General features: G+C 35.7%; 2 protein-coding genes across 3 annotated transcripts; both read left to right on the plus strand.

Annotated features, from left to right (window-relative positions):
• The first annotated feature begins 2,917 nt into the window (after positions 1-2,917).
• Positions 2,918-13,467, plus strand: LOC104892274 (ubiquitin-conjugating enzyme E2 5). Of its 2 annotated transcripts, none has more exons than XM_048645163.2 (6): positions 2,918-3,120; positions 3,198-3,307; positions 3,739-3,853; positions 3,988-4,040; positions 4,148-4,276; positions 13,038-13,467. In XM_048645163.2, the coding sequence occupies exons 2-6, from the start codon at positions 3,229-3,231 to the stop codon at positions 13,175-13,177; spliced, it is 516 nt and encodes a 171-aa protein (XP_048501120.1). In that variant the 5' UTR covers positions 2,918-3,120; positions 3,198-3,228; the 3' UTR covers positions 13,178-13,467. The 2 variants fall into 2 exon arrangements, with proteins under 2 accessions (XP_048501120.1, XP_010676458.1); XM_010678156.4 differs by having other exon boundaries at positions 3,228-3,307.
• Positions 13,468-14,461: 994 nt separating this feature from the next.
• On the plus strand, positions 14,462-19,306 carry LOC104892275 (hypothetical protein). The gene is made up of 3 exons (XM_010678157.4): positions 14,462-14,843; positions 17,834-17,944; positions 18,752-19,306. Exons 1-3 carry the CDS (start codon positions 14,727-14,729, stop codon positions 18,989-18,991), a joined length of 468 nt encoding a protein of 155 aa, XP_010676459.1. The 5' UTR covers positions 14,462-14,726; the 3' UTR covers positions 18,992-19,306.
• The last annotated feature ends 819 nt before the right edge of the window (positions 19,307-20,125 follow it).

Raw genomic sequence — 20,125 nt, forward strand, 5'->3', positions numbered from 1 at the left:
TGAATGAGCAGTTCTTCCTCGGGAAAGCAATAAAGAGGCAATTCCACTTGAAGCGACTGATAAAGCAATATGTCCATTATGCCTTAACGCAACACACAATATTCTCCAAAGGTAAGCCTCACCCGTTTCTCCGATCCATATCCATATACAAAGAAAACACCTCCTCTTCCTCGCGATACATTAGTCATAAGTTCTAGAAAAATTCCATTTTGCTCACTAGTTAGTCCTTGGGACAATTGTTGGAACTCTTCATTTTGCTTTTGTTTGTCATAAGATGCTCATCCATTATGAGTTTATTTTGACCTTCTAACACGATCAAATCATCGAGATACGACATCTCGCTAAATCTACGAAGGGTTCTATCATCGCTTTGTAGCTTAGCTTCAATCTCAGCTTATGCATACTTTTGCAATTGTTCATCATTGAGGTGCAATCGTACATACCAAAAAATGTTTTCAAGTTGAACAGGTTTAAATGGTGTGAAAGAATTAAAATGTTTCATAATAAATGCAGGATGCTGAAAATGATCAATTACATTTGTCTTGTTGAATAGTGCGTTGTCTGTGTAGAATATCACCTGAAAGAAGATCCAAGTTTTTCGCCAAATATTTTCAGGTTTTCATAAGGTACATGATGATAATGATAATAGCATATAGAAAAGGTTACATAGATATCGTATAGTGATATTGTCATAATCTAACAAACCCCTAGCATAACACGCTTCTTTAAAGGTGCGATATACTACACCATGAACGACGCGTATGTCTTCGTAGCAAGTTGCGCCTTTCACAAAATTCAACAAAGTACTCAAGTAGAATTTCTCACCAGCTCCCAATGTCAAATGATAAATCCTCCCTATTGCAAAACCTTTTTTCCGTGGAGTCCATTCCTTTCTGCGTCTTGCCACAAATTTTTTCTAGGGAATTCAACATAGCTTAATTCCCTAGCTTCAGCATGTCTTCTGTTGCACTCCATCTAGGACAAAAACTTTGTGTTCTCAATGTTTGGTCTTTCAAGCACATCTTCTATATGGCCATCATCAGTGAAAAGCACGGTTAGTTTGTGCAAACAATAATTCTACAGTTGCTTTCCTACATAGGTTTCAAGCATAATGAAAAATAACATCCCATACATAATTATAATGAAAAAACTAATTAAAAGAAACATAAAATTATCTTACTCTTTGATTCTCCAAAAATGGCAACAATCTACTTAACGGAAGGGAACTCTTTTGTATCCTTTGAACCTTCCGTTGCACATAATGATCATTAATGAACCTATTAGATTGATAAGAACACAATTAGTTATTTCTATAGATATGAACAACAATTTTCAATAATAATATTTTTCATTTATTATAATTAATCTCACCATTTTCGTAAGTTGTTTAGGCGCTTAATCCTAGGATTGACCATGATTGTAGAATTACTTTGTGATTGAAAAAACATCCCTACACAGTAGTCATATATATATTTCAATTATAACAATTAACTATACATAGATCATATATGAATTGAAAATAGTACATTATGTCGAGAGTTTACCATAATCATTCTTAATATGCAAACCTCTTGCTAGAATTGTGATGTTTAGTGTTACAATATCCCAACTATTTTTTTTGTACGAATCCAGGAATGAAGTTATTCAAAAGGTAAAACTTAACTGCAACATAACTAATACGATAAGGAAAAGAAGTAGTTTAGAACTAACAAAGGTTGTATAATCATGCATTAAATTTTTTAGAGCAACACTAAGAACATTTTTTTTATAAAAAAAGTTATATTTTTACCTTTCATCTATTAGGATAATACGTTGTCTATTTGATATTTCGCACAGTGTCTAATTCCACCCTTCCTAAACTTATCACACTTGCTAATAAATCTATAAAGAAACATAATATTGACTATTAATCACGGAACCTTTTATAATAATAAAAAAAATTAAAAAGCTTATAACAAAGAATGTTATTACCTATTTCAATCTCGTTGTTTTCACGAAGCATAATGAATTTGCTTAGCTTTGTGAATATGAAAGTTGAATCCAAATCTAGGCAATGAGTTAGCTGATGTATTGTTCGAAATTCTTCTAATGTATCACACATCAAAAAAGCATTCCATAATATTTACACTGGAGGTCGATTTGAAAGTTTTTGATTGTCGAAAAGAGAAATTTAGTTGAGGAAACCATAAAAGATGATAGTCGATACTAAAGAAGATGATTGGCTGAAGATAAACTTTGCTTGGTGAAGTGTGGCTATCAATGGTTCATTGTGGAGAAAGAATGTTTTAGGAAAGAGGAATTTTCTGACGGGTCTTCTGGCTAGTGAGATATGTGCAACTTTTTTTTGTTGACCGAGAGTCATCAAAAGAGATGATATATAAATATAAAATATGCAATATTTCGAAGTATATTTATTGATTAAACTAAAAATCTAGTCACATACTTCAATCCATTTAGTGACTAGTTTAAATCCATTCAATAAAGCCAAGTTATTTTCTCAAATTGTCTGTTATATTTCGAAATTCAAATTGAAAAATGGAAGAAGAACACAATAAAAGCGGCTAGATTGGTGCGACATATAGAATGAACTTATTATGAGAATATAAACTTAAATTAATCTAATATATTAAAATTAGACCATATATTCTAATAATTTGCGTAATATAAATATCTTATATCAAGCTAAACCTACATCAAAATCTAGTTAGTAAAAATAAACTTCATCTTTTTATAGAATGGCAAATATAGAACCCTCACCTTTTGCACCGTCGTGGTTGAGCTTGAGCCTAGACTCCAAGAAGTTGCCTTAAACACAAGTAAATCTGTTTTTTTCTGTCTTAAGTATAAGTTAATCATCTCAAGAAACAATTAAAATGTGGGAAAATAACCAAAAAATTAGGCAATGTATATAAATATATCCTCATTTCTTTCTTTATGTATGAATTCCCGAACTAACATTGCGTTCTTTGCTTTATGTGACCGAAACTCAGAAATCACACTTTTTCTCTCTCTTCTTAAAATTTTGTTCTTCTCCTCAGACAAAAAACCCTGTCCTAAAAATATCAAAAGATAAAAAATGTCTTCTCCTAGCAAGCGCCGTGAGATGGACTTGATGAAACTGTACATACCCAGAATTTTAATTTTTTAAATTTATTTTTTATGAATTTTTCTAATTTTTTCTTAGTATATTAAAAAAGTTGGGATTGTGTTTGATTTTTGTGAACTAGGATGATGAGTGATTATAAGGTGGAGATGATCAATGATGGCATGCAAGAATTTTATGTGGAATTTCATGGACCCAGTGACAGTATATCATCTTTACTCCTTTAATTTTTGCTTATTGAAATGATTATATGTATATATATGTTTTCAATTTAGATTATATTAGTTGAAGTTGTTAAGATTGTTTTTAATTTTTCTGGGTTGTTATCTTTTTGATTGGGTTTTGAGTTTTGAAGAATCTTGGTGTGATTTAGTTGAAAAACAAAAAGCTGCTAGTAACTTGTAGTAGTAGTTCTTTTAATCTGTACTTGTAATATTTGAATGTTAGAGTGAACTTTATGTAATTATGTGATTTTAAGATCTTATTTTAATTAATTTCAGCTCTTTTATATGTATGATGATATTGCTTTTAATTGAGTTTGCTGTGTTTCACAATCTGCTAGAATTATATTCTCGGGAAAGTAAGATTTTGGTAGAGAAAAGATAATTTTTCTCCACATTGTTGGTTTTTGGTAGGTCCTTACCAGGGAGGTGTTTGGAAGATAAGGGTAGAGCTTCCAGATGCCTACCCTTACAAGTCTCCGTCGATCGGGTTTATCAACAAGATATATCATCCTAATGTTGATGAAATGTAAGTGTGCAGATGTTATTTGTAGTGAAAATGGGTGCTATAGAAGTTGTTGTTAATTTTTATTGAATGATTCTACCATTTAATCGATAATGTTTCGATAGCACTGAATTTCTGCTCTTGTATCTAATTTTCAGGTCTGGTTCAGTTTGTTTAGATGTTATTAATCAGACTTGGAGCCCTATGTTTGGTATGCTTCTTAGTTTAGTTTGGTATTCAATGCCCAAAAGAGCTCGAGTACTTTGCTGTTATTGTTGGACGATTGCTAATGTAATGTGTAATGAACTTGTTTCGCAGACTTAGTAAATGTTTTTGAAGCGTTTCTGCCTCAACTTCTATTGTATCCGAACCCATCAGATCCCTTGAATGGGGAAGCTGCAGCTTTGTTGATGCGTGATAAAGCTACATATGAGCAGAGGGTAAAAGGTAATAAGCTTGAGAGGCTTTCTTGAGGGTTCATGTTATTGTGCTCATGTTGACGATAAGAGACATTTGACACTTTTTGTTTTGAATTGCTAGTCTACATTCCTGTCTGTGTTAATTTTCTAAAATGCTCATGACAATTAATATTTAAGGGCAGGGGAGGTCCAATTATGTATGCTGTCTTATCCCTAGTTAGTGCAAACTAGTAGAAACTCTGTTCCGATAGACCCTTGCAAAAAACATCTTCTAAAGTATAAATTTTGAAAAATTGATTTGATATATTTAATACTAATAACAACAAAATGTTAAAAGAAAAGTAGTAGAGTATGAATTTAAATAATGATGTTGCTGGTTAGGACTTAGGACAATGGTGCAAATGCACCTAATACGATCCCCATAAGAGCAAATACAAAAAGTTCCATAGAGAGCTAAGGGTGGTGCAATTCTGAAAAACCTAAACTAAAAGAAAAACCGCCTAAATTGAGTCAGCAACGTGGGGCTTAGTAGGCTGCATATTCCTACCAAGGCTCATGTGATCCTTAGAGTCTGAGATGGGCCATATTTTGTCTGATCATTCCTAATACTTGCTTGGTTTACTTGTTTTTTCTTCTAATCCCTTAGAATGATATTAGATTTTCTTACTCGCGAACCTGAATGTCACATTAACGTGTCCAATGTCCAAATTATCTAAGTTCTATCCCTTCAAACCTGTTATAGATGTGAGTCATGTCACACTCACTTTTTACCTTGTTTCTTCATTTTTTTGTAATTTTATATTCTTAGCTTCTAGTCAAGACCTTCAATAGAGTAGCCTCTCCGTTTCATTACTTCGATTCGATACAATATACAATATCTTCTTCCTTCTCTTCATCGAGTGAGCTTTTGAGAATTAAAACAATCCTTCTTTGTGATCATTCATTCTAGTCCTACTTCCAGGCGTTACATCTCCTAGTGTACTTTTCCTTTCCACTCCAAAATATCCGTCCGAAGTTCTAACTTGCCGTGTGACACCTTCTTTGTATCATCCAGACATCTTGAATAACCTTCACTATGGCACTTCTCTGAGTTGTCCTAGTAAGCTCATCCGTAACTTTCGCGAATAGGAAAGGACTTGAAGATGTTGTTTGATGTAACTAATATTCGCGTTGAACGTATTTCATCCAATCTCAACACCTTTATACATGTCTGATTATATATGCTATAGGCACCTTCTTTGTCTCTAAGCATTTCCATAGGACTTCCCCTGGTCTCTGGTCATTCATGAAGGTCAGTAGAACATGTGTAGTTCCTTTTCTATACTATTCCCCTCCTGTTTTCCAATTTACTTTCTACAATTCACCTTTTGCTCTATGATATTACGGATGACCTCAAAATCTATAATTTTGTGACCAAAGCAAGTCCAGCCAAACAAACGTACCTATCCCTAATCTTGGAAGGTTACTAGATTCAACCTTGCCACCTTTGCATGGTTCTTTGTCTTAGAAGGACCTCTTGTTCTCCATTCTTTTGTACTTTGATTGATCCAAGTTTTTTTCTGCTTCCCTAACTCTCCTCTATTCAGACCCAGTGAGTGAAAGTAATAAGCTCGTTTCCAGGCTCTCTCCTCCTTTTGTGTTCAATATCTGCTAATAGTTCTCATATGCCGTATTTTCTTATGTGTATTCAGTGATTAAATACAACGCCTTTTAAGGATTCACTCATAATCTAGCATTAATGTTTCCTTTTATTTGTTGCCATCAACTAGGGTTTTACACAACCTTTTTGCTATTACTATGGCTTGGACCATGTCATTCCATCACCCCAATATCTCTTAGGTTATATGAATGTTTCTCATATCCAGTTGACCTGATCTTTTATCTCCAGAAGTTGCCTGTCTTCACCTTTATATGTAAATGAGTGAGTTGTCACCTTTTGAATTTCACCATTTTTCTCCAGCACAATTTTGATAGCTTTTGTTTCCCCAGCTCTCATCAACCATGTCTGCTCTGAAAAATGGGTTTGAGTTGTCAACAACTCAACACTGACTAGGGAGATACTTGCAATCCTTCTAATTCAACTATCACTTCTACGAAGAAGGAGGTTAACTAATTTAGGGCCTTTTCAGTGTCGCTTCTAAACGTGATATGCATATTGCTTGAATTGAAAACTCTAAGGACCAAAAAGGCAAAAAGGTTAGGGAAGAAGAAAGTTGTTAGATACATTATTATGTTTTCTGATCAATACCTCTTTTCTCATTTTTTTTCTTAAGATGACAACAATTTAGGACATCATCATTGATTGATGTAATACAGAGTTCTAAAACTCGGTGTCTTTTGATATAGTGCTCATTCACTGGGATTTTAATTCGATGATAAGATCTCTTGAATGTTTATAGGTGCAGCTTTTTTTTTTTCTTTTGAAAGGGTAAGTGCAGCTTTTCTAAGCACACTGTTAGTTAAGTTTTCCTCTGCTGTAGGGTGGTTTGCAATTTTCAAATCTATATCCTCTGAGAAAATGTCCGCACACTTTCGAGCATTACTTCTGACGAGCTCTGTATCTTATTCTTCATATTTTTCCTGTTCTTGATCATAACATTGTATCCATATTTTCTTTCTTATATTAAAAAAATATCCACATTTTTGTGCCGATGCAAAAAACACTTCCTTTGGGAAGTTAGTTTGTGTCTCCATTGCTGCATCTTTTCACTTTTATATGTTGCATCACTCTTTTTTCTAACCACCACGTTTCATATACCACGAATTTTGCCCCAAAACACTTCTCATGAATGCTTTTGTACAAAGTTTTGAACGAGTCAACATACTGGACTACATGGCAGAAATTTAGCAGTTAGTGCTTTTGTTATTAGATCTGATTAGTTAGATCTGATCAATAGACGAGATGGGGTGTTATATGTAATGTCTTTCCAACTATCTGCTTTGCTTTTGATTGCAGAGTTTAGCAATTGCTGGTATACCACCTATTGGTTGTTCATCTATCTTCTTGTTGGAGCAAAAGTTTTTTTTTTGAAGATAGTTTGTGTCCTTGCTATTTTGTGGTGAGAGGTGGAGGAAGGGTATTGTGACAAAGAAAGGTTATGGTATTTCATTGTTGTATTCTGGACGTGCAAGATGGTAAGGGTGGGGTCTGGGCTGTTCAGGATGGCAAGATCTGGTCCTGGTTGTTGTCTTTCCTGAGGAGTGTTGAAGGTTAGTTTTTGTTGATGTTTGATGTTGTGCACCTGAGGACTTCTTTTCTTTGCAAGCATGAAAGAGCTATGATATTGGTTCGTGAAATAACCATCCCGGCTTAAAATTATCTACTTGCTAAATGATGGGAATAAGCACAATGGCGATAGCTCCAGCTAGGCAGAGCACCTTGGTAGAAATTCTCTGGTGAAATGTCTTAAATTGGATAATATTACAGTCTTCAGATAGATCGTGGAAATTATATGGAATATTGACCATGTGTTTCCATTTGGGCCAGAAATACTTTTACCAGCGAGCAAGAAGCATTATGTGGCTGGTTCCATGAGCATGATACTAAAGCTGTGGTTTATATGTGTTGTGCACAACTTATAGTGGTGTTCTTCTGACTTCAAGCTTTAAAGCAGTCCACTAAGGTGAATAATTTCGTTCTCAGGCAACAAGGCTGCTGCTCTGTGGTTGTCCACTTGTCCTGATTATATTATTGTGAGGTTATGCCTTATGAATCAGCAAATTTAGGTTAGAGATGCAAAATGCAGGGATTTGCACTGTCATATTTTCTCTCTTATTTTATTTAGCTGGGAGCTCAACCTTATTAAAAATAATAGATATCTGCAGTGTAGAGATTTAGCAATTTTGAGAGTCGTTAACATGATGTGATCTTTAAAATGTAGATTAGGTATACAGTAGTGGCTTTACATGCTTATGGTTTTGACAAAGGGTTGCCATTTTGACGTGGAAGGAATTGTGAGGGTAAATTTCCTTTTTTTTTAAGTTATATAGCATATCAGGCACACTTTAACATAATTTAGCGCTCACTTCCAGTTTCCCTTGCGAATTTGCGATGGTCAGGTCTTTTTGTGTAAAGTCAATAGGTGATGTACATTTGCCGATGATGCGTCTATTGTAAGATAATGATTGATTCCTTTAGGTTATTAACATGACCAGAAAGTGTGTTAATATTGTTGGTTTGGAAGCTGAGGAATGGCATATGCATGTACATTCCTGCTGTTCTCTGAACCAGTCCTTTTCTGCTCTTCCTTCACCCTGTCAATATCACCACTTCGTAATATATGGTGAAGCTACCATGATTCGTTCTCGTCATCTTCTTCAGGGTTAGTATTCATGGGAAGTGGACAAAACAGTAGTATAACCTTCTATTCACTATTTTCATATCCTTTTTCCTGCCAGTCTGGCATTAAATATTAGCTGCTGTGATGCTTTTTGTCATTTCTTTTATCCATCCATGTCACCTGGACAAAAAAATCTTCTGCCAACCATTCTCTTTTTCTTATTGTCAGTTTGGTATTAGTAGCTACCATGATGTTTTCATGTCAATATTTTTTAGGCCACCAGTGATGTTGCCTGGACAAAAATCTAGCAAAATCTTCAACAACTACATGTTTTTATTGAGTCTCTCTCACTCCTTTTAAGGAGGCTTAATTTCTTTGTATCAGATGATAATGGATAATTTTCTCGGGCTTCTCCTCATGACATATCTCTCTATCTCCTCTCTCCTTCCTCACGCTTATTCTTGAGCAGCAATTCTTGATGGTTTTGGGTCTTTTTCATGGTTGACTGAGGATGAACTTCTGTTCATTTTTGGTTTGTATTTTAATCGAATATACTGGGAACTGCATGCTCATTTTTGTGCAGGAGCCAGGAAGTCTATATTACCATGTTAAAGACAAGGTAAACTTGACTTTTGTGTGTTATATGGGTACTTTGAGGAGATGTGAGATGGTTGCTTCAAATACAACTTGAAAGAGATTTGGCTAGCTTTACATTCCTTAACTTTCCTTCATTGCCATTGGAATTGGATATTTCTCTAAATGTAGCATGCTGGAGTGAATATACCTTAGCCTTGTTTGATACACTCTCTAAGAAGTTTTAGTTTTCTTGTAGTTTCTATCTAAAAACAAGAAAAAGTATGGTGTTTTATGAAAGTGAAGCTATGTATTATTCGTGGGAGAGCACAATTAGCTTGGTATCGGTGCTCCGGATCAGAGGTCGGACCCTTGAAGCACGAACCAGTTGTGCACCCTGAAACGGGAGGCAAACAGGATCAGATTGTCGATGGTCACAACAGTCCTTTAATCTTGGCGACCCGGAACTCCTCTTGCTCCGTCCCTTAAGGCACTTCCAATTAGCTTTTTGTGCTGAAAATCAAGTGTGATTTGAGATCTAGGGTTTGGATTAAAAACCCTAGTTATGCAATTGAACATTGCTAAACAACTATGGAGCTCAAGAGCATAGGCCATAGAGGTTTTGGGGTAGCCATGAGTGATGCGAGTCCACCAGAATGTTAGCCAGCTCCTTATGCTTCGTTGTTGCTTCTGATTGTGTTCACGTCTTCGTTCCCTTACCATAAATCGTATCGGATCCTGTATCGTGTAACGTTGCTTTGTACTAAGGAAGTTGACTTACAAACTGTTGAACATATGAATTTGACTTCATAAATATTTGTATCTCTTACAACTAACCATAACAAACAACGCCTTTGCGGTTAGCAAATACTAGGATGGGTTTGGAAAGAAAGTGAGGATGCAATTGTGATAATAGTGTATGAGAAATTGATATGAAGGGTATTCAGTAAAGTACACTTTTTATAGAATTGTAAAAGGTAAGGAAGGTTAGGCTATTAATTCTGACAAAATTTTATCCATATCCACTATTTGGGTTGGGCATAGATGGAAGAACTAGGGAGTTGATTCAATTTAAGCATTCTATTTTAGCAATGAGGTATGGAGAGTTGAGGGTAGTATATAACTTTCATCTGTGCCAACTGCAAAGCAGAGTAGACTTTCTGAACCCAATGTGCTTTTTTCTCCCTTGACTTGATTTTTATCTGTGAAAGAATAAGAATGGAAGAGAGACTCTTGGGATAGAATGGGGGTGGGGGGGTAGAGATGGGCAACAGTGTTTTACCAGGTTCAAACATTCCTGAATTAAGTGCATGTATAAATTTTATGTATGTCTTGGATTTGAAGAATCATTATTGTTGTGACATGGCCACAAAGGCGTAAGTTTGGTGGTTGTATTACCGCACCCATATTTGGCGTGTGTCTTGGAGTGGAATCCTTATAGGGTAAGGTCGTGGAATAGATTAGGGGGTAGAGATGGGTAAAAATATATGCAGGTTCAAACATCATGTAATGTAAGTGCATGGATAAATTGTATATATTGGATACGGAGAATTATTATTGTTGTGACAAGGCTACAAAAGCCGAAGCCTGGTGGTTGTATTGACGCACCCATATTTGGGGTGTGTCGTGAAATGGAATCCTCATAGGGTGAGGCCATGGTATCAAGGTGTCCTTGTGTCGGGGTTTTGTATTATGTGGACGAGTTTTGCAGTTCCTTTGGATTATGTTGGTATTTAAAAGGAATATATGTCAATTTCTTGTATTCTAGGTACTATTAGTTCCTTTAATGCATATGAACTCCTTATTACTAATTTAGGATATCTCGAAAAGTTCGTGAAATCTCTTTTTCAATGGTGACACAGTAATATCTATCTCGTGCAATAACTACCATAATTTCCTTGATGAGATATACGCAATATCCACTGTGTTGGCATATTGATGAGATATATGTGAAACTATATGGAAGAAGATGGAAGACAATTTAATGTCGAAATCTTTTAAGGAACAAATAACAAGCTGCTTTTGAAGGATGATTTCTTTGAACTAGAAAGTGATTTGTTGGATCAATTGAATAAGTTGATGGCCTGATTAAGTGATCACCTAATTGGGCAATTAAGAGGAGTGGTTCAAAGAGGTCAATAAGGCCTCAATAAATACTAAAATGTAAAATTGAACTCATGGAGAAGATACATTGCCTCTGCATGAGATTGTGGCAGTGGTGCAGGGAAATAAGAAGTTTTGAAGAACTTGTCACTCTGCTACCTTAGTCACAAGGTGGTCTGGTGGTTATGTCTACATAAGGGTCCTTGGCAACTGTAGTACTTTGCATGGATCTTCCACTTTGCGGAAAAGATTGTAAGTTATCGTTTGTTCTGTTTGTCTGATCTCAAGTTTGTAAGTATTACATAAGGTCCTTGGCAATTGTAAGTAGAATTATTACATAATGGTCCTTGGCAATTGTAGTATGTCTTTCGGATCTTCCTCCCAGATCTCTTATTTTCTGTAGCAATTGGGAGATATGTGCTCAGTGGTGTGGAGTTGGTTGGTATATAGGACTTTTCAGGTTTAGCTTGTGGATTTGGAGAAACAGGAGAGCAGCAAAGAAGTGTTGTGTCACCCGCCCTTATGGGTCCATCTCTGCGAGCAACGCTGAAACCGACCTACTTGTTATAACCTGAGTGTTTGTTTAGCCATTTTGACAATAATTATGATTTCAGAGAGTTGTGAGAACTCTTAGAGAGAATTGGAGTGTTTAATAGGATTAAACGTGGTTAAGACTTGGATTTAGAGTTCTTTAAAGACTTGTATCATCATCTTATATATTTTCAAAGTCCTAGTGTGTATCTGGAGGTTTTGTCCCGATTATTGGCTTTCCATGTTAACTTCGCTAGTGCCATTCGTTATTGATTCCTGTCTATTTTATTCTACATTGTTTTCTCGTTAGATTGCACATTAGGTGAACCTTGAACCCTAACAATGTGTTCCTGATTTCTTCTTCCAAGAACGTCTTAGATCGTGTTTTTTCTTAGTGAGTTAGATCATGTTTTTCAAAATATCTTTCTATTGGGTTGAGGTGCTGGGACATCGGGGTTGGTAGTGAGGGTTGCAGGTGTAGAAGAGGTTATTCTTCTTCTTTACATTGTTATGCAGATGCTGAAAGCTTTGGATTCAGCCCCAAAGAGAGACATGTCTATCCCATGAGAGATTATGGAATGTAGTTATATTTGTATTATGGAAGAGAGACGTGTCTATCCCATGGAAGATTATGGGAAGTATTTTTATTTATCATTTTGGAAAGTAGATATGTCTACTCCATCATTGGAGATAATGGAAAGTAGGCCGCACGTATTCTTTATTTCTCAGTTACTCTTCCCTTGCCCATTTACTTCATCTGCCAGTATTACGATCTGCATTTGCATGTTTATGAGTATGGCTTCTAGTTTACTGAAGTAACACGAATTCCCTTTTTTTTGACATGGTAAATGTAAGCTGTGGGTAAATGTCACATCGCATCTTGCCTTTCTTGTACATGGCTGATTAGGTGTTGTGTTCATTGTTTACATTTACTACAGTATGTTTGTCGAGCTTGTTGAAGGGATACTTGTACAACTCTGTCAAATGCTTATTGGTACACTTATGCTGTATCCATTGATTCTCATCCTAGATTTTCAGAAAAACATATCACATCTGAATATTATCTTGTCAGTCTCTTATGAGGGATCAAGGAGTCTCGTTGGAACCTATGTTTGATTCTGATATATTGGTGTCAACCTGCAAAAAGCTTACTAATCCAACATTGTTCTTGTTTAAGAAATCTTTATCACTCTGGTGCTACAACTTCATAGTTGATATTTTCCCAAGTTACTGCGCTATTTTCTAACTGCTGCTTTACTCATTTCATATGATCACACAACTTATTACTGGCTCATGTTCCAGAATATTGCGAGAAATATGCCAAGCCCGAGGATATTGGTGCAGTACAGGAGGATGAACAATCTAGTGAAGAAGAGCTGAGCGAGGATGGTTATGCCTCTAGCGATGGTGATGATGAGGTGGCCGGCAAAGCTGACCCTTGATGCTGAATTTAACTGTCTATCTGTACATTTAATCTTATAAAAGTAAAAAAGATGGGAAATTGCTCTCTGAAGGGTAAGTTTGATGGAAAATAATATCTGAAGACTTCCCTTCTATCTCTTTAGCCTTATGTATATTAGTAAACCGAGAAGTATCGCGAATGAGGGACAAGGCGTATATTCATTCATGTCATGGATTTGAGGTAATTTCTAGATGTCATTAAGAAAAAAACATAAACGTTATGGAAGTTGGTTGGAATCAGGAAATTTTCTATCGGAGTTGGTTGCTGTAATTTCTGATGATGTGTTGATAGTAGTTGCAGTCCTCTCTACCAATGAAGTTGGATAATATTGAAAGCATCCTCTAAAATCTCTTTGAGTGATCTAAAACTGTTGATTGTTTAGCAAAGGTTACAAATTGGGACAAATTTTGGGGGGAACTAGTGGGTAGTGCACACCCACTAGACCACTACCAATTAAATCTAAGATTATTCATTATAGTAAGATCTGGGGAGTGTTCTCTTTATCTTAAAAATACTAATTTTTAGCGTAAATGGTCCTAATTAAGGTTGATCAAATTCATTTACGTCGAAACATAAGGTTCAATCATGGTTTAAATAAAATGTATTATCAGTAATCAATTATAAATGAGTTCTATAGCATAAGTGCATTTCCTATTGTAGAATAATCTCAATTTTCGGTCAACCAGACGTTATCGTTACAAGTATTTGGTCATCAAAGGAAAAAAAAGGTCTTAAATAGAAAGTCTCACAACTAAATTGAAACAGATGAAGTATTTTTAAGTGTGTTAATTATTGTAAACAATCTCAAGTTTATATCGTCGAAACTCATAAGTAATTTGCGCATACTATTTTTGGTTTTTTTACCAACAAGGCAACCATCTCCATGGTACCGATGGTAGTAGGCATTACTAGGAAGAAATGATCACATATATAGAAAGCAAGTGACAAATACTTTGATATTTACTTGAACACGAAAACCTTTTTGTTTTTCCCTGAACCTTAAACAAGAATCATCAAATGGGTTTGCTTGCAATTGAATAGTTATACTAATTACATCGTTACAATCAATTCATATTGTTAGTTAAATATTCAAATTAGAAGAGATTTTTTTCTTTCCATTTTGCTTATAATCTCATATATCAAAATACGTGTTGAGACAAATTAAACAAACTCACATGATAATAATTTTTTTCCTTATTATCGCAAAGATATGCTTAACAAGTCAAGGTTTAAAAGCAATCACTCGATAAGACATAAGACAACTAGAAGATCCGATCAGATGAGATCAGATAAGACCAAGGAAGCTTTGAGACTCAAGTGTGGCCTTCTCCTTCCACTCTCTCTCACCTTAGACTCTGAAACTTTCAGCAGAAATCGCACTCTCTCTCCTCCATCCAGCCTCACTGCAATCACATTCCGCCATTTTCACCATTAACGAAGAAAAAGAAAAGGAAGAAGGATAAAGAGAAGAGATTGAAACAAGGTTATCAAATTAAAAGAAGAAAACATAATTTTGTAAATTGCTGGTTATGAAGAGGATATTGGAGTTCGGGAGGAAAGCTATGTTTTATGTAAGAGTTCTTTCTGGTTATGAAGAACGTCGCATTCGATCTTATAGATTGCAGCTTGAGCAGCGTCTTCGATCTGTATATTTCTTTTCTCTCTCCTCTTAATTTATGTTTTTCTCTTTAGTTTTGAATTTATGCTTCTCGATTGTGGCTGATTGTTTTGGAAATTGAAGATTATTCAAGGAGATTTTGTGGTTGTATTGTATCTTGAGTGTTGATTTTAGTCAATTTAATCTGATTCTATATTAGGGTTTTTGTTTGATTATCAGTGGAAGATTTAATTAGGGGTTTCTGACTGAAATTTAGGTAATTTGACCTTAGTGAATACCTAATGAACCTAAACAAAAAGCCTCTTACAGAAGAGGGTCCTTTAATTGTGAAGTTTTATAATCCAATTTGTGGGAATTTGAAGAATATCGTCAACACCACTGTAAACGCTGAATATTATCTACTGTCTACGTATCTGTTCTTGTTTTCTGGGGGGGGGGGGATTTGCAGGAGAAAATGACATGTTTTTGCCTATCATTTCAAGAATCAGGCATTGTTTGGTTTTGAGTGCTTTTCGGGAAGTGGGTTGGATTCAATTAAAGGAGACAAAACAAATCGAAATAAGGTCTTATTTATTACTTTCTGAAGCTATGCTTGGTTCAAGTGCTCTTCAGTAAACAGATTGCATTGAACCAAATCACTAGCTATGACAGCCCTAATAGCATTACCTAGGATGTCTTGGCCTAGTGGTTAAGATTGAGGTTCTGTGACCGATCGTTCACAGTCGAATTCCCCTTCCCTTTCTTTGAACTTTGTAGTGCGTTCGTGACTCATATAGATAAAAAAAAACCCAGCCCTAATAGCATTGTCATCGATATAGGTACCCAAGGAAAGAGAGAAGAGGTGGTTAAAGTTGATGTAGTATTTTGAAGGAAAGGGTAGCTCTGAAAAGTAGTGCCAGGTGGCTGGATCAAGGATGGTTTAGATTACCCCCATGTAAGGGTATCTGAAACCACAAGGGATTGAGACTTGAGAGGTATCATATGGCCAGATTCCCATTCTGGTAAGTAACAGAGTGCAAGAACAAAAGTCCGAAACAAACATCTTGAAATAGATGTCTCTATGCCTTTTCCATCGGCATTAAAATGCGCAACCAAACGTGCTATTTTTTTTCTCATGATAAGGCTGAAATCCCTGTCTTGATGAGTTTACATGCACGCATAATGTGTTGGGAGGTCTACACTCATACAACTTCAGCCTCAATGTTGATGGAACTAACAGAGTTATTTATATGTTCAGTTTTCTTCTCTCTTGAAGTGAATAACCAATACATTGTGTGACGATCTGTGAAAAATATTTGCTGATTTACTATATTTCTCTGCATATAATTATTGGCGGGTTCTCCTCACCTTATTCAAAAAGTTTTAGGGCTCACTCATCATGTCCAATAAGGTCTAGTAAGTTCAAATAAAGAGAACGCACCTTATGTCTAGTTTAGGAAGAACCATTGTGATAGGGTTACATTACCACAAGGCATAACAATTATATAGGAATCTTCTGAATATCTTCTGCATATTCTTTTCATGCCTTTTATCTGTGTGTGTGCTTTTTAACTATAATCTTCTCTTCTCTGGGCAGTGTTTTTATCTGAAGATTTGATCTGAATTCAGATCTGGAAATTGAAATGTTGTATTTAAATTCTAAGTCAAGTGTTTGGAAAACGCTAATAATGTGAATCCAAATTCCATTTCCACTAGAATGTTAAGGATGTCATTGCCATTCTAGTTATGGAATGGTAATTTAGCTATTTTTTCACCAAAAAAATTTGAGAAGTTAATTAATAAACAGCAAATCAACCCCTAATTCAAATAGCAATACCACTTACAAATTGTCTTCAGCACAAAAACAAAAAACAAAAAAAAGGAAGAAGAACCTGATGAGAGAAGAATACAATAAGTTCCATTGTTACCCATCCAATAGAACTTAGAGAAGGGGAAAAAGTTCTTTTCAAATTCTTGTCCCATAGTCTGTTGATGCTGAAATTAGATTGACAATTGGAGATAAAGGAAACAGAGGGTGGTAAGTAAGGAGTGAGCTATGGGAGAAAGGAGACAGGTAAAGGTTTGCAAATAATGACATAGAGAGGAGAAAGAGACTGGGGTCTGGGATGAGTTAGGAGTTTTAAATGACTAGTTGAGTTGTGTAGTTCTAAATCCTCTGTTGGAATATTTTTTTCAGAATTTGTAGAAGTTCCAGATTTGAAATTCTTTGGGTATCCAAACACAAAATTTACCTAATTCCAGAACTTCAAATGAAGTTCTTGTATCCAAGCTCACCATCAATTACTTTGGGAAAATCATATATAATAGCCTTGACGTTGTGAGCATGAAAGACATTGAAAAGTTGAAAATGTCTACTTGCCTTTGGACATTATTTGTTTGGTTTATGCATGATTGATGTGAGGCCGAGTAAAAACCTAACTTGAAATGTTTCTAATGAGGTTGCGTAGGCAAATATTTTTTGATGTTATTCAAATTATTATACTTGCATGAACTAAGGAAGGACAAAGATGGTGTGTGGATATGACTCACTCCTTGTGCATGAAAGGAAGGAGCTTGGAGATTAGCTCCACAAGGATTAAATTATTGAGTAAATATAATGGAAAGATGGTCATGCAAAGTAGGGAACAAGGGTTTATGTTGTTGCACTTGCATAGCACTGCCACAGTAGAGGTTTGTATATTAGCTTTACATGGAATATATGGGTAGGAGAGACTTAGAGAAGATTATGATGGCACAAGTCCCATATTTGACGTGTGCGCTGCATCATTTTAATATTGCTTAAGTTGGAACTTGGAAGGTTAGATTACTGAGGTGGTGCTTTGCACTGATCCAACAATGAGGTGGAGATAAGTGATATAGATGACATGTAATTATTTAGAATGCTAAGATGACATAGATTTCTTACACGCTTCATTTTATGGATTTAAGGAATATGTTAAGGTATATGAGATGTGGACTTTATTGATCCCAGTTCTTCCTGATTTTGTTTGACATGTTCTTCTATATGTTTCTGTTTAGGCACAAGAAAAAAAGCTGGCTACACAAAAGGTCCCTGAACAAATTGTGCTGTCTGAAGTTCGAAAAATGGTGGAGGAAATGCAAAATCTTAATAAGAAGCTGGAAGAGATGGTGAGCCTGTTAACAAGTTTAATATGCACGTAGCTCTTCTATTTTGGATTACGCCTTATTTCTAGTTTTATTTGATCTTTGATTTGTTGCATAATATTATGCAGCTGACAGTAGACAGTGTTATATTTGCATGACTTGTACTCAACACTAATTTGCATCTTGCAAAGTTGTACAACGTTGAGATATACTATCCCTATCCCCAAATTATGGGTCTTTGAGTTGAGGTCAGTCTTAAGAAAAGGAGCTGCATATCATAACTATCCTTCGCTATTTGCATTAAAATCTGCACCATCTCAATATGGCATATTTTGGTTTTTGGAGTTCTTAGTCAGTTAGTTGATGGGATCATCAAGGTTAATATGAGAAATTCTGAATTGTAGCTTATTAAATCTAGAATATGGCCTATTATTTTGGGAGAGATAAAATAGAAATGTGACCTATTATTCTGGAATGGAGGGAGTATTGGCCTTCTTATTTTTTCTGTTAGTGTTTTTTTTCAATTGTAAGCTGCTGTGCAAAAAAAAAAAAAGATGTAAAATTGTGTTGCTGACAAGACGGTCATATTTGTTTAATTTCTGCTTAGCTAACTAAAACACTTGAAATCCTCATCTTGTCTTGTGTTGTCGCTTTGTTGTTGCGTAAGCTACGTATTTTCTTGGGAGTGTTGGGAAAGATGAATGTGCACATAGGGAGTTGTATATGCGTAACTGTTCTCTCCAAGGTCATATTTCCTGGATTTTTCAGTTGGCTTTGAGTTTTGACCCTAAAGGATTTCAAGGTTTTTAATAACTTCATACTTTTTTTCAGGAAGGTGATATTAATGAGTACTTCAAGCCAGTCGACAAAGAAGTGGAGGCTCTTATGGATATGCAGATGGAGAAAGAGAAAGCAAAGATGGAAATGATGGGTGCCATGTATAAGCAGGCTATGCTTGAGAAAGCCGAAACACAGGCAGCTATTGATGGAGATGGTGCCGACCAACCGAAGACGGAGACAATGAGTGCCATGTTTAAACAGGCTCTGCTTCAGAAGAACCCACAAAAATAGAGAAAACCATTCCTTCTCTCTCGAAAAGGTCAGATGCGGTAATTATTAGAATTTTAGGCATACCATGCTACTCGGATGAATAATTTTGTTATACAGTGCTTGTCATCTGTATTTGTTGGGACATGAAGAGTGTTCCATGAGATATATTGAAATTCTGAAAATTAGTTACTGTTCATTTGGTGATCAGAAGCCGGGATTTGTTTCAGCTATATGAATTTGAGCTGATGTCCAAGTCAAATTTTGAGTGGTAAGCTTCAATGAGTTTTACTGTTGAAGCCCAAGCTATTGTAATTAATGCACCATCTTTCAGTTGTAGCGATTGTTGTTCTGGTCTCCTTTTCCCTTTAATTTGGTGACAATCGGGTACCCGATAATTGACCTGTAATGCGTCCATGGCAACTTAAACAGTTAAACCCCCAAACTCTAGCAAGCTTCCATCGTCTACAAATGAATGGGGCAGTGTACCAAACAATTCTATGGTAAATACTACTTACGAAGAGATAATGGCCTAATGGGTCAAAAGGGTAATGAAGTAGGCTTCAATAGGAGTAGGCAGGGCCAAATAGTGCAAGTAGAGTACGTAAACAAGGACAGATCACATACTTTTTGTACTTATGCGTAGTCGACGGCCAGTTTAGCTGTGTTACATGGAGCCGCCCGGATTCCTGGCTTGGTCTTTCACTATTTTGTCCTCAAAAGATCTTAAGCTCGACCATGTCAACTGTAAATAATGAGTCCTTTCCTAGGGAGAGGAGAGCTACCTCTTCTAGAAGAAGGAAGCCAATGTTGTCCCATTCAAGCAAGTATATTACAGGAATGGAGTTTTATTTCATAAACCAATGTAAAAAGCAAGAATATTTTCACATTGTGTAAACAAAGTTTTTCCATTGTCAGTTACAGGATCTCGGGTTGTGTACCAAGGCTTACGACAATATGTTGGAGTTGTTATCTTTACACATTGAACAATGTCAATTTTTAAATTAGCTCAAAATATTGTAGATTTGTCATTTGTGTATTTAAGAGTCTGGAATTCTGATTGGCTTGCAGACGTTTCATGTCTCCAGGTTATGGAATAGTACCTTACTCTGCAGTCTGCAATGCAACAAATAAATAGAATCTCTCCCCCCAAAAAAA

The sequence above is a fragment of the Beta vulgaris genome, chromosome 5, assembly GCF_026745355.1.
Source record: "Beta vulgaris subsp. vulgaris cultivar EL10 chromosome 5, EL10.2, whole genome shotgun sequence".
Taxonomy (NCBI): Eukaryota; Viridiplantae; Streptophyta; class Magnoliopsida; order Caryophyllales; family Amaranthaceae; genus Beta; species Beta vulgaris.